The 13,707-nt window shown below is 35.0% G+C and overlaps 1 protein-coding gene across 1 annotated transcript in view; it reads left to right on the plus strand.

Annotated features, from left to right (window-relative positions):
* Positions 1-13,707, plus strand: part of LOC118183902 (peripheral plasma membrane protein CASK-like) — a 367,998-nt gene that overhangs the window by 274,893 nt on the left and 79,398 nt on the right. The window contains exons 16-17 of the mRNA XM_085807886.1: positions 1,703-1,771; positions 11,356-11,593. Of these exons, the coding sequence (XP_085664012.1) occupies positions 1,703-1,771; positions 11,356-11,593 (307 nt within the window). The remainder of the gene's footprint in view (positions 1-1,702; positions 1,772-11,355; positions 11,594-13,707) is intronic.

Here is a 13,707-nt window from a genome sequence, read left to right on the forward strand (position 1 = left end):
TCTAGCAATGGGTTTACCATAAGTCGTATCGCTCGCCAAAAAAAAAAAATCTCCAAAATCCATGCAACCGTCTACCAAAGTAGCACCAGAAATTGTTCAAGTGCAAAATTTTGAGTAAAAAATATTCAAACCTGCATGCCCAGTTAGGTCATTCTGCAAAGATTTCATGCAGTGTTTTGGTCTTTGTTAAAATCTAGATCATAATAAATCATATATCACACCAGTTGTTTGCAAACTTAATAGATCATGTCTCTTGGTCATCTCTAAATATTTTAAGATGAAATTCTCAAGTGAAGTGTCAAAAGACTACATAGATGTGTTCTAAGGTAGAGTTTAATCTGATTGATCATTCTTGCACTAAAATATTTAAAACTGCTAAACAATCCTATTTTTTATTCTTTTGCTCAAGTCACTTTTTAGTTCCCTTTAAAATTCGAAAGAGAAAGATTTTTTTCGAGAACATAAAGTTGCTGTTTATACTCAGGAGGAAATGTCTAATATTATTTGAAAACTGCTCTTCTTCCCAAATATCAATCACGGATCTTCATTCCTTGATAGTTGAGTAAAGAAATCCCTAACTCAAGGTTTTTCATACTGAAACTTTTCATCACAAACTTGCAGGAGAGCATTGTCCTATTAATATATCTGTGAGTAAATTAACCTAGCCACTTACTTATGCATATTATGTGAAATGTGTGCACTGTGAAATTTTCCAGTGACTACCAGTTTTTTCATCATTCAAGATTTTGCAATAGTTAATATTTTCATTTTCTGAAGTCAGTTTCATTGAGTATATTGACAAATTTTAAGAAGTGTCACTGAAACTTTCAGCCGTCAGTGAATTTGCATTTTTCTAATTGGTTTGCAAGTTGCACTTCCATGTGCACTTGATCTAGTCTTATCGAGACTACTTGAAACTAGTATAGTACTACTTGAAATGAAATTTCTGTTGAAATCATCAGTGGACTGATATTAGCAAAATAAGAAATGATAACATTTTGTGTTTTGATAGATTGTCTTATGTCACATTGTCAATTATTTTATTCTTTTTAACAACAAATAACGTGGGAATGTTGATTCAGATGATCAAAAACCTCAGTGAATTTTGATGATTAGTGTCCATTTAGAGTTTGATAAATCATTTATTGTAAAATTTAATGTTCATGACCATGTTGTAAGGGAGTGTTCATTTATAGTCTAGAAAAAATTCAAAGAATCTTCTCATTTATTCTGAACACTTTTCAGTCATCCAATTGGAAGCTAACAAACATAGTAACTGTAGTGGTAAAATAATGATTGAATTTATGTTTTCACAATCTTAAAATATGAACAAATAATTTTGCTTAATATGCTGATGCCCTCTTCCTACTGGTACCAATTTTCTGATGTAAGTAGTTATAATCAGTCACATTCATTTCTGTTTTATTTGTTTAAAACTGGAGTTATATGTCTAATATTACCATGCTAATAAAAGTAATCCTTTGTCCTTCAGTGGTGAATGCTGATTTTAAAAATATAAAAGACTAATCCAACCTAAACAATGAAAGTTACATAAACTGAAAATTATATTCTGATCTCTTTTGATATGTTAACTAATCCTTAGGGACAGTATGTACACTGTTTAAGGTGTCTTTTTTGAAGTTTTTGTATAGGAGAAATCTGTTATAATATCACTTGATATTTATGTTACTGTTCTTTTTAGCGAGATGCAAGAGGAAATGTTACTTTCAAAATTGTTCCCAGTTATAGAACCGGCCCTCCAATCTGTGAAGTATGTATTATTTACTTTCTACTTGCAATTTAAACATTGCTTTAGAAATAAAAGTGTGGAGCACTGTCTTTTATTCTGTATGATTGTTTTAATTGGGAATATGTTTGGGAACAGGTTCAAAAAAGGGGAAATTATTGGTGTTAAATTTTTTATTATAACATAGATTTCGTTGTAATGTATATTCTTATTTCATATTAAATATGTGGTGCTTTTGTCTTGACATAGTTGTGGAAAACTTTTGTATGTCCTGTTTAGTGTCTTTCCAGTTATAAAGGCTACTGAAAAATTATCCATTTGGGAGGTGAAAGAAAATTATACATTTTTTAGAGCAGTAATAATAGTTGTTGTGCAATATAATTTACACCATAATTTATGACTTCATGCCAGTGTGATGATAAGTCGTAAATGCCATTTTTGAAAAATGTCTTGTCTTGAGAGGCAAAGAGTAACCTTGTGCTTAATTGATATCTGCAACATAGCTCTGCAGTTTTCTGATGAGTTGCTAAAGCAGCATTCGGTCTGCCATTACGATGATGCAGTAGGAAGTGTGTCCTATTGAAGATCTGTAGCCTCTTTGAGTGTTTTTTTTTAAATTGTCCATTTACTGACTTCTCCAAATTGAGCTTTTTATTAGGTTTCAGAAGCTCATAGTGTTATTCTCCTTGGATGTCCTACCATGTACATAGCATTCTGTTATTCAGACTCAAGCTTGTTTTAGAGGTGAAGGGAACTAGTTGCTCAGACTTAGAGTATGATGTTTTTGTAGGTAATCCACTTTTCATCACCAATTATCGTCTGGTCCACAAAAGTTTGAGCAAGCAGAGATATGCATATGCATTTTGCCATGTGTGATGTACCATGCAAAGTTTTCTTACTTAATGCATGAGGCATCAATCTGGAATATTTATAGAACAATCTTAGTTTCCAAATATGGCTCCGAGTGGTTTGTCGATCTCAGTTAAGCTTTACTGCAATCTCTGATACTGTCAAAAAGGGTCTTGCTCTCTCATAGTCTTGGCATCATCCTTATCAATGAAAGATACTTCCCCTGAGCTTAGCTTATGAAAAAAGACTTGAAAGTCCTAGTCTCAAATTTTTCAAATCATCTCCTGCACGTTCTGTCTGGAATTGCATCCCCACTAAAAACTTTCACTAAATTTCGTATGCGTCTTTAGCATTGGTTCCATGTTGGAATGTGTACAGAATACAGTATTTTAAATGAACTTTATTGATAGCCGTATTTACATGATCATGTTTCACTTAATGATATGAGACTCTTTTGTTTCAGTTAATTTAAGAGTACTTGTGTGTAAATGCAATGATAAAGAGAGGCAGCCATATATGTCTCAAATGAGCACATGCATGCGAATTGAAACTTGAGATAACCTCAAACAGAACCTTCTGGTAGACCTTATAGATTTAATAAGTATTTCTAACATAACTACATGTGAGGAAATAGTGAACCAATTTGAATCTTAGTGAGTTGCTCTTACCCATTTTGATTTCTCTACATAATTACCCCCATATCAATGCACATATGTATTCTGTATTGCAATTTATGTACAATTATCTTATAGAATGAAATTTTCTGAATCTTACATCAATAAATTAATCTTTCAATGACATTTTTGTCTATGTTGAAGTGACATCCTTGATGTGAATTTTTCATAGTAGTGATGATTATGTTATTCATATACGGAAAAGCATGCAAGACCTTTCTGTCTAAACGAAGGGATGTCATAGTAGGGGACTTTCCTCTCAGTGTTCTCGAGAAAGCTGGCTTCTATTCATGTTACGCATGAAGAAAATCATGGAAACTAATCACGCAGCTAGCCTCTTTGCCTGGGATACAATCTGAGTCAAACTTTCAGTATTCAGCAGTCATAACACTTGGCCACTGGTAAGTTTTATGGCAGTGAACACATGAAAATCTGACTAGGCAAGATTGGGAAAATGGAGATGAAGCAACAATTGATCAGAGCAGCTTGTGCAGTTGCAGCATAATGAGAAGGTGCCTTGTTGTGATGCAGGATGACTCCTTTCTCAATTTTCACTGGCATCTTCTCCCCAGTATGATTTCTCAGTTTGTGTATCATATTGTCACGATATTCCCTGTTGATAATGGAGTCTTTCATTACAAAATCTGGTAAAATTAACATTTCTTTTTCCCCTTCATTTCTTTTGTGGTTTGAAGTTTTGGAGACTGATCAAATTGACATTTTGTTCATAGCTAGTGTGTGATGAATGCTGTGATACCCATGTTTAGTTGAGATTTATAAACGTTCAGGCCTGTTTTGAGTCATTCAGCAATTGTGCATGATCACATTGTCATTGCTGTCCTGTGTTATTTCCATTGCTGAATGTCCTTCTCATGGTTCTTCTAGAATGCTTTCATATTCATGTTTGAAAAGCCAGAAGCCCACCATTTAACTGCTGTAAATGATGGTGCTTCATTTCCTAATGTTGAGCATGTTCTGGTGAATTTTTATTGCTGTGAGTCTCCTCTGAGAAACGTGCTCTATCACAACCCTGTCAGCCACTTTCTTCTCTGACATTTTATTCATTTTCCACTTGTTGAGAAGAAATCTTGTGAAGTCATGAAATTTCTCACAGTGTATCAAAAGCTGCAACCTAACATCCTGCAGAATTGTTATTACTTAACATCTTTTCTTCCATGTGAGGCTTAAAACTTCTTCCTTCTGAATTGTCTTACAACCAAGCTGTCGATTGCTGTAGAAGATGGTTGAGACCTTTAATTAGCTAAAATTCCATTATGTGGTGATGATGACACATGTTTTGGTCATAAATGAATAGAAGGTTAACATGATCTTGAAGTGCACATTTTAAAGTAACAGACTGCAGTGATAGTTTAAGGGCATATTTGTGTAATCTTTATCTGCAATTCTAAATAGTCATTAATTTTTTTAACACTCCTATCGTATTTGAACAATGGTAGGGCTATAAGAAATTTTATGGCAAAACAATTTGATTCTTTGTATGTAAGAAAATTTCTGAGTTCATCTTCTTTATGAATTATGCCAGCTCAATATAAGTCCCCCCCCCAGTGACTAGATTTCCACATGTTAAGCATTGGTCCATAATGACTGAACATGATTCAAATACCTTTTTGCTGCCTGTATTTTTCATACATGTTTTTGATTCGCATTCCACCATACACTATGAGAATTTTACTTTTGCCATTTTTATCACCTCTTAAAGTTGTGGCCTTCAATTCTGTTACACCTTGTGATAGACTATTAAGTGAGTTTAATTTCCACTACTTTTGTTGTAGATTTTAATATGTTAAATGCAACACTTTTGTCATGGTTTACTGCATTCATTTCAAACTGTTGAATATGGTTCATGTTCTGGTTATTGAAAAGTCTAGCTACAATTTGGAGTCATTGCATATCTAGTTAAATAGATCTCAGTTATAATTTTTGTTGCACTCACAAATATAAATATAAAAATTACTTCAAAACAATTTAAAACTGAAGCCACATTAGCATAACATCTTTTCTAAATACACATGGTAGTGGATTTCTGCTTCACGATTGATCCACTATTTGGAAATGCTACATAGAGAACTCAGAAATGTTATATCCTTCTCTGTGATGCCCAAAATGGTACCTTAAATCAGTGGTGCCCAACGTTTTTTGTTATGCTTATCTCTTATTAAAACTTAAAAATTATTGAGTGCCTCCACAGCCTGTGATCCACTTGCCGCTCCAGTATTCCTGCAGTATAACTTACTACAGTATTATTTTAATATGATAAAATTTGCTGACTCTAATGAATTATATCTGAAAAAATTATTGAAGAAAAGCTGATTCATTCATCATTTATTTCAAAATATAGTGAGAATTCATATTCAAATCAAAACATAACATTATTAATGTGTAGTAATTTTTTTCATATATCAGCTTTTATAAAAAGGAATTAAGAATATGAGTTAATTGACACTATTGACTATTAATGAGGTCTAGAACTATTATTAAAAACCCTAAGCATTCTTGAAATAGTGTTTTATCACAGTAAAATTCTAAATTATAATCAATTTAAAATGAATTAAAATGTAAATTTGCTCACATTAAACTTTAAGACATGATCTCTAAGAAGATATTAATAGTTGTTAGCACACAATGAGAAAGAAAAAAGCACAAAATGAGAAATATTTTAACATGCATATCATTAAAAACAACCTTAGTAAGGGAATCTCGACCTGTTGTTTAAGCATGATTATTGCTGTGATTCTTGAGGCTATTTTACTGAGATTAATATTTTAATATCAGAGTGAGATTTAAAGTTGAAATCAAGAGATAAAATTTTTAATTAGGAACAGCATCCTGTTTATTATGGTAACTGTTTTAAAAGAAATAATGTGTCCTACCTCTTTTTTTTAGACAGCTCTCAAATAATTGTGACCAACTGAAAACTGTTAAGAATTAAATGGAAAATTATTCTTCCTTTCATTCAATAACTAATTTAAACTTTATGAATATTTTACAACAGCATTTATTATAATGCTTTAATATTTAAATAGGAACAATTTTAACTTTTTAAAGAGCATTTATTATAACTCTGTTGCTTCTTGCCATTGCTGATAATTATTTACTGTTGATTCTGTTATTAAGCTGACTCATAGCTTTAGATCTACCGCTACAGGTTGGGAATTACTGCTTAAATCACTGAATAATGTGAAGTAAATTTCTCAGATTTTTTCCAGTATTTTGATATGCTTTTGAGTGGAAAGTTCATGTAGATTAATGTATCATTAGATTGAAAGAGGCACATTGAGCAAATTGGAGAATCACATGTCATATGAGTCGAAATGATGCAGTGATTAGAAGATGCTGGCAAGAATGGGTAGCCAATGGCAGATTTTAGCGTCATCATGGTAGTGGTCAACCTAGGGCCACAACAGGTTGGGATAACAGAGTGATTGTCAGAGCACCTTATTCGTTGCTATTAACCATCGGACATGGGACCCACACATGAGTGCCCACCATGACCATTCACAGGTGGCTGCTAGAGCGAAATCTACGCTCGTATCGAGAATTACATCACCTGCCACTCGCACCTGAACACTGTCAAGCCAGATTACAGTGATGCTTGACTCAATCAAGTTGGATTGATGCTGACTGGGGACGGATAATCTTTAGCGACGAATCCTACATCCAACTGTATTGTGGCGATCATCGAAGACATGTCTAGAGACGCCCAGAGCAGCATGCCAATCCTCATTTCGCTATTGCACACCATACAGGCCCTCAATCAGGAGTTATGATAGGGGTGCTATTTCCCTTGATAGCCAGACCCCTTTGGTCATCATTAGAGGCACACTTACAGCACAGTGATATGTCAACTGCATTTTGAGAGCTGTTTTGATGCTGTTCTTTTTGCAGTACACTGGCCTTATTTTTCAGTAAGATAATGCCAGTCCACACATGGCACATGTTGTTATGAACTGTCTTACAACTTGTCTTACTGAAACACTTCCCTGACCTGCCAGAGCTCTCTCCCATTGAGCATGTCTGGGATATGATGCGAAGGCGACTGCATCTACCAGGGAATGTTGATGACCTAACCCAGCAATTGGATCAAATTTGGCAAGAAATACCGCAGGAGACCATTCAGGAGCTTTATTAGTCTATGCCACACCATGTGGCAGCTTGTATCCAGGCTAGATGTGGGTAAACACTTTATTGAGCTTGTTACTTTGTAATTATGTAACTCTGAAATAAATCACTTGTTCTGAAATTTTAATCATTTTCTATTCTGTACATAATCTTCCTATCCACAAATTTTTGTCTCCGTCGACAACTCCTTCTTGGTGCAGCGATTTTTTTTTTTTTTTTTTTTTTTTTTGTTATAGAGTGTATACACACACATATATACATACACATAACATGTAAGATAAAAAAATATGAAAGCAAACTTCTAAACTTAATTCACTATAACCTTTTCTATTTTTTATTTCATTTGGGAACTTCATCTCTCTGTCCTGAAAATAGCATTGCAAGTCTAACTCCGTCATTCAAATTAATCGTGTGATGTTACGTAACCCTTAATACAGATGCCTCTAGACCAATCACCTAATTGCAAACCAAAACTTTTCTCTTCGCATGCTTCCATCTTGCATAACTTCAGCTTCAACTTTGCTCTCTACTCTGCTAAGATGTAATTTTGCTGGCTTACTTTCTATCTCAACAATATCAAAATTGTAAATTTGTGGAAAGGCCCGACTAGAGTGCCAGTGCCAAGTGATTGTGGCCACAAGTATCAATTGCAAATAAAAATGGAATTAAAATCACCTCGACTGCCAACTTTTATTTACGAAGTCAACACATTGGCTTAGGATGCAATTAAAATAATTCTTCTTCAATTTAGCATAACTACGCATCGACAATGCTCCGGCTTTTATTAATATTACATACATATATATATGTATGTATGTGTGTGTGTGTGTGTGTATAATAAATAACTTATGTGTGTATGTATACTAAATGCATTATTATTCAAATTCACATATTTCAATGGCAAGATATTTCTGGTATTAGAGATGGCATTTGAGAATATTTCTATTTAACTTCATGCTATAGAAGTGTTTTCATCGAATGCAGTGGAAGCTTGGGTTTTGGATAACTGTTTCATGGACAACTTGCCAAACAGGTGACAAATATCTCCTGGAGATTTTCCAGCAGTTCTGCATGCTGTGACTATTCGGGAATGCTTTTTATAGACACTTCATATAGTTCTATTAATAGCTTCAGACTTCTCCCGTGTATGGGAAATGTTGAGTCACTTTAATAAGAAACATTCTTCTTAATTGTATTTGCTATTAAGCTGCGTTATTCTTGCTACTGCAGCACTTATGTGTATCATTTTTTTCTTAGTTTATTTTTTGTGATTCAGGTGAGTTGTGAGTGTAAAGAAAGGAAGTGTCAGTAAGTGAGAAGCTTTTAAAAGTGTGTATACAGTTTTCAAGAGTTCCTGTATGTTACGTGTTTCTAAGATGCTGTGTTTTTTGTAATTTCTCTATAGTAGGTAATAGGTTTGTGCAGTTCAAATGAAAGTCTTCCATAATGTTTCAGAAGACTTTTATTGGATAACTTTTCCAGTCCTCTATATTACATTTCATCTTCTTCCATATGAGAAAAGATTTATAACCTACTATGAAGATACTTTATGTCATCATATTTCTGCCCTTGACAAAAGTTGTTACACATGATGCATGAAAAAGTGGTATTTTCATGGTGCAGTTTCCAGTGATGACAGAGCTTGTAGATAAAAAGATCCCATCCTCCTAGACTTTTATAACTTTCTGTGAATCTAAACAAGTGCATAGTGTTGTAAGTGTCAGTCTGATTTTGTGCTGTGCACTGGAGATATGCCTAGCCTGCAAACAGTCTAATGATATTTGGCATTTTTATGGAGAACTTTCTTCTCATCACAAATTAGTACTTGATGCAAAAATCTGGATGTCAGGCAGGGTTTGAAACATCAATGAATTCACCTTCTCTTTCTAATTAATTTTTTACAAACTGCCTCAAATTGTGTGATGTAAATTGGCTTCATTAGTAACATCCTGTGGATCTCTGACTTTACCAATTCTGCTACAGCAATCTTTTCACTTCCAGCAGGGCCTCATCTTTCAATTCCTCACATCTTGACCTTTTTATCTTCCGGCTGCCTACCATCATGATTGAAATGACAAACTAATAATTATATATACGTAATGACAGAACATTATAGCCATTTAAACTCTCTCCCTTTTGCACTATGGCCTAGATGGTATTTGTACTTATTCATCATTTAAAGGTAGCATGTACTATTCATACCAACGTGTATCATCATGTTTTATTAGATAGAATATTGGGCATTGCCATATTGCCTTGTCCCCAGCTAATGAATACAGGCAGAAAGTTTCAATTTGTAAAGTGTTACAAAAGTAAAAGGTCAACCATTGGTGGAGTGGTTGTGCCCTTCGAATACTGATAGTTCAGATTTATTTGATTCCAGGTTTGATTTGGTTTGGGTTTAATTCCAGGAAAATGGCGTGGCAGCATGGTAATGCGAATAAGAGCCAGTTTCTTTCAGAAAGTTCTCCTCAAAGACATCCCTCCTCTGAAGCAAATAGCCCTTGTGTCTTTTCCATATTCATATAATCTTATCTACAACAATAAAAATGAAAAAACTTCTACACATTCTCAATATAGCAAATAATTTTTATTGATAGATGTATGTATAGGATTTTTACTTGTGTAATTCTGGCTTCTTTTTCATTGATTTTGACAGACAAAAATCAGAAGAGAAAAATCGTGGGGAAGAGACCCTTTGTTAGGGAATAAAGAAATACTGTTCATTATGCTTCCCTACCTTTTATATTAGTCCTATGGAGGACAAGTTTCTAAATCATACTAAAATGTTAACCCCTTCGCGCCAACTGTCACGTCTATGTGCCAGCAACGAACACACTCACCTACCGGCCGACACGCAGGCGTGACAGAGCATTTTCCCGTTTACTACCTACTGTCACGTATTTGTGTCCTGGAACGTTTTTCAAACTATAATTTCTGCCACAAGGTGGCACTGTATGTCCATATGGTTTCAGATACATGTACATTAGACCTTCTACTTGAAATGAGAGAAGCATGACTCACATACACATGTTTTTGATTATATAAACAAAAGGGGAACTAAATGTTCCTGAATAACGTGATTTATGACGTCTCTTTAAATCGCACTTTATTCGCACGTGGTAGTTGTTTATTGTAAATAGAAGTTTTATATGCGCTAAAGCGTTGAGTATTTCCGTTTACAGTTCAGTTTTTAGAAAATAATTATATCTTGTTAGACGTGAATTCTTTCTGTTTTTACCGTTGCAAAATATTTCAGATATTGATTCTGAAAGATTAACTGAAAGACATTTTCCAAAACTTTGTTCAGAAGAGACTGATAAGAAAATGAGACGACGATGCTTCGTTTGTTCACATTCCCGGAAAAATCCTCCAAAACGGCAAATGAGTTATTATGAGTGCAAGGAATGTAACATAGGACTGTGTGTAGATCCCCGTTTTCAAATTTTTAATATGAAAAGAGAATTTTTAGTAATATATTTAATTTTCAGGTGTATAATGTTAAAAGTCATAAAATGGTGAGTAATGAAAATAAAATGTGTAAAATATGCATTTAAACAAGAAATAAGGTAATTAAAGTATATATATATATATAAAGCATAAGCCATTTAAATACTCTATAGAGCATTATTAAACAATGCGTTGATACTTTGAAAATTTCATGGATTTAGGCTTAGTAGCAAAAAAGCCCCCGCCCCTGGAGAGACGCTCGCGGAAGACACTGCCGGCCTCCGCGATAAGTGCACGTTTTCGCTACCCGGCTCGAAGGGGTTAATGGAAAGAATATATGAGTAGATACAAAGCTCAAAGCATTTGAGCATATCCTGTAATGGAAATATTTAGTTCTGTTATTGGGAGTAGTTTAATTTTTTATATGATTGTTAAATACTTTTATTTAATAAATATAATTTTTATCTTAGTGTTGTAATTAAAAGTTACTTTCAGATATTTGTTCGGGCACAGTTTGATTATGATCCAAAAGATGATGATCTCATACCATGTCCTCAGGCAGGCATTAAATTTAAAACTGGAGACATTTTGCAAGTAATCAGTAAAGATGATCACAACTGGTGGCAAGCAAGGAAAGAAAACTCAGATACTACTGCTGGTCTCATTCCTTCTCCAGAACTTCAGGAATGGAGGGTAGCAAGTTTAGCAATGGAACGATCTCGCAATGATCAAGGTTACATTATATTCATACTTTATGCTAATATCAAAAACAAAAATTACTCAACCTTTAAATCTTCTCTTTTTTTATGAGATTAATATGTATGTGCAGTATTCTGAAAAGAGCAACAGTTTTTGTTTGAAATATTCGAAACATTACGTTTTCTTATTAGCATTTCTGTGTGTCCTGTCTCTCTATATTTTCTGTATGATATATGCTGATACTTCTTTTATAGTAGAACATGTAAATTTAGCAATACACTTATCTACTGTGTTGAATTGTTTACTATGTTATATTTTTTGTCAGAGGTTAGATTGTTTTAGAACACTTTTTTAAAATGTTTCTGGAAGGATGGTAAAATTTGTTTTATTTCAAATAAATTGCTTTTTCCGTGCCTGTTGTTGAAGGCGATATATTAATTCAGCAGTTCCGTTTAACAAGAATCCAGGCAAATATAAAAAATTGCATATATATATATACCTATACAATCTCTAGATTATTGGTTTTACTTAATTCTAAACTTTGTTAAGGGATCAAAAACTAAAAAGGCAAAGTTTTTTCAATGAGTTAATATTAAAATTTGCTTTCTTAGAAGTATTTTTATATCCATGCAAAAATTTCTTTTAGAAGAAAAATTAGTTAAAACAGTTTGTTTTGATTGCAAGTTCTAGTTCATAAACAGCTGCAACATTGAACTAAACATATTTATCAGTATTCTGTGGTAAGCTTAGTAATCAATAATAACATTGCTAATAATATCAACAAAAAAATTAAAGATCAAGTATATGCCTAGATGCAGCAGTGAGTTAGCCAGTGTGCTTTCAAAGGTAAGTACCATCATCAAAATCACTGTAAGTCCAGATAGAATGGTCTGAAAAAAATATGAGAATTACAGTTGCACACTGTGTTAATTTTAATAGATTAAAAAAAATAGCTGAGTTTAACTTTCCAGCTGATTTAGCTGGTATAGTGGTTAGTGGCACTGACTGCCATTCTGACCACCCTGGGTTCGAATCCTAGAGAAGGCAGTGGTATTTGTAAGCATATACACAGTCCAGTCACATTAATGTGACCACCACGTACTTTCCATGTCAGAGTTAAATAACCAATCACAGAAGGCAGGTGGCAGCACAGTGCAGTTGAGCGTATATAAAGGGTGTGTGAGGGCTTCGGAAAACATTTCAATCATTGGCGTAATGCAGAAACGAAGCGATTTATCTGACTTCCAAAAGGGCATGATCATTGGCTTTTGGGCCAAGGGTGGAAGCATTTCTGAAACGGCTGAGTTTGTGAACTGTTCGCGTGCCGCCGTGGTAAAAGTGTACCGTGCATGGCAAAATGGGACCGTCCAAAATCAGCGACGTGGCAAATGTGGTGCACCACGGGCCATAGATGACAGAGGCGAACGACGATTGCGGAGATGCCTTCGGGCAGACAGACGGGCTACCGTTGAGCAACTGACCACCAAAATGAACCAAGGGGCTACCAAAAGTGTCTCCCAAAGTACTATTCAGCGAACATTGCTGCGTCTGGGCCTCCGAAGCAGACGCCTGGTTCCTGCACCTATGCTGACTGCTGTTCATCGACGGCGAAGGCTAGAATTTGCACGCCAGTACAGCAGCTGGACGTCCACTGAGTGGCGACAGGTTGCGTTTTCGGATGAATCGCGTTTTATGCTCCGTCGGACAGATGGACGTTGGCGTATAAGGCGTGAAACCTCTGAAAGGAACCACCCTGCAACCATTGCCGGAACGGTCCAAGCTGGAGGCGGGAGCATTATGGTCTGGGGAATGTTTTCCTGGCATTCTCTAGGTTCACTGATCATTGTGGAAGGCACAATGGATCAATACAAGTACGCATCTATCCTTGTGGACCATGTTCACCCCTACATGCGCATTGTTTTTCCTCAGGATGATGGCATCTTCCAGCAGGACAATGCGAGGTGCCATACAGCTGCCAGTGTACGTGCGTGGTTCGAAGAGCACCAGGATGAGTTTACCGTCCTCCCCTGGCCAGCAAACTCACCTGACTTAAACCCAATCGAGCATCTGTGGGACCATCTCGATCGAGTTGTTCGCGCCATGGATCCTCAACCGTGTAATCTAGCGCAGCTGGCCACGGCATTAGAG

Source organism: Stegodyphus dumicola, chromosome X1, assembly GCF_044657685.1.
Source record: "Stegodyphus dumicola isolate Sdum_Otavi_A_Nest chromosome X1, ASM4465768v1".
In the NCBI taxonomy this organism is placed as follows: domain Eukaryota; kingdom Metazoa; phylum Arthropoda; class Arachnida; order Araneae; family Eresidae; genus Stegodyphus; species Stegodyphus dumicola.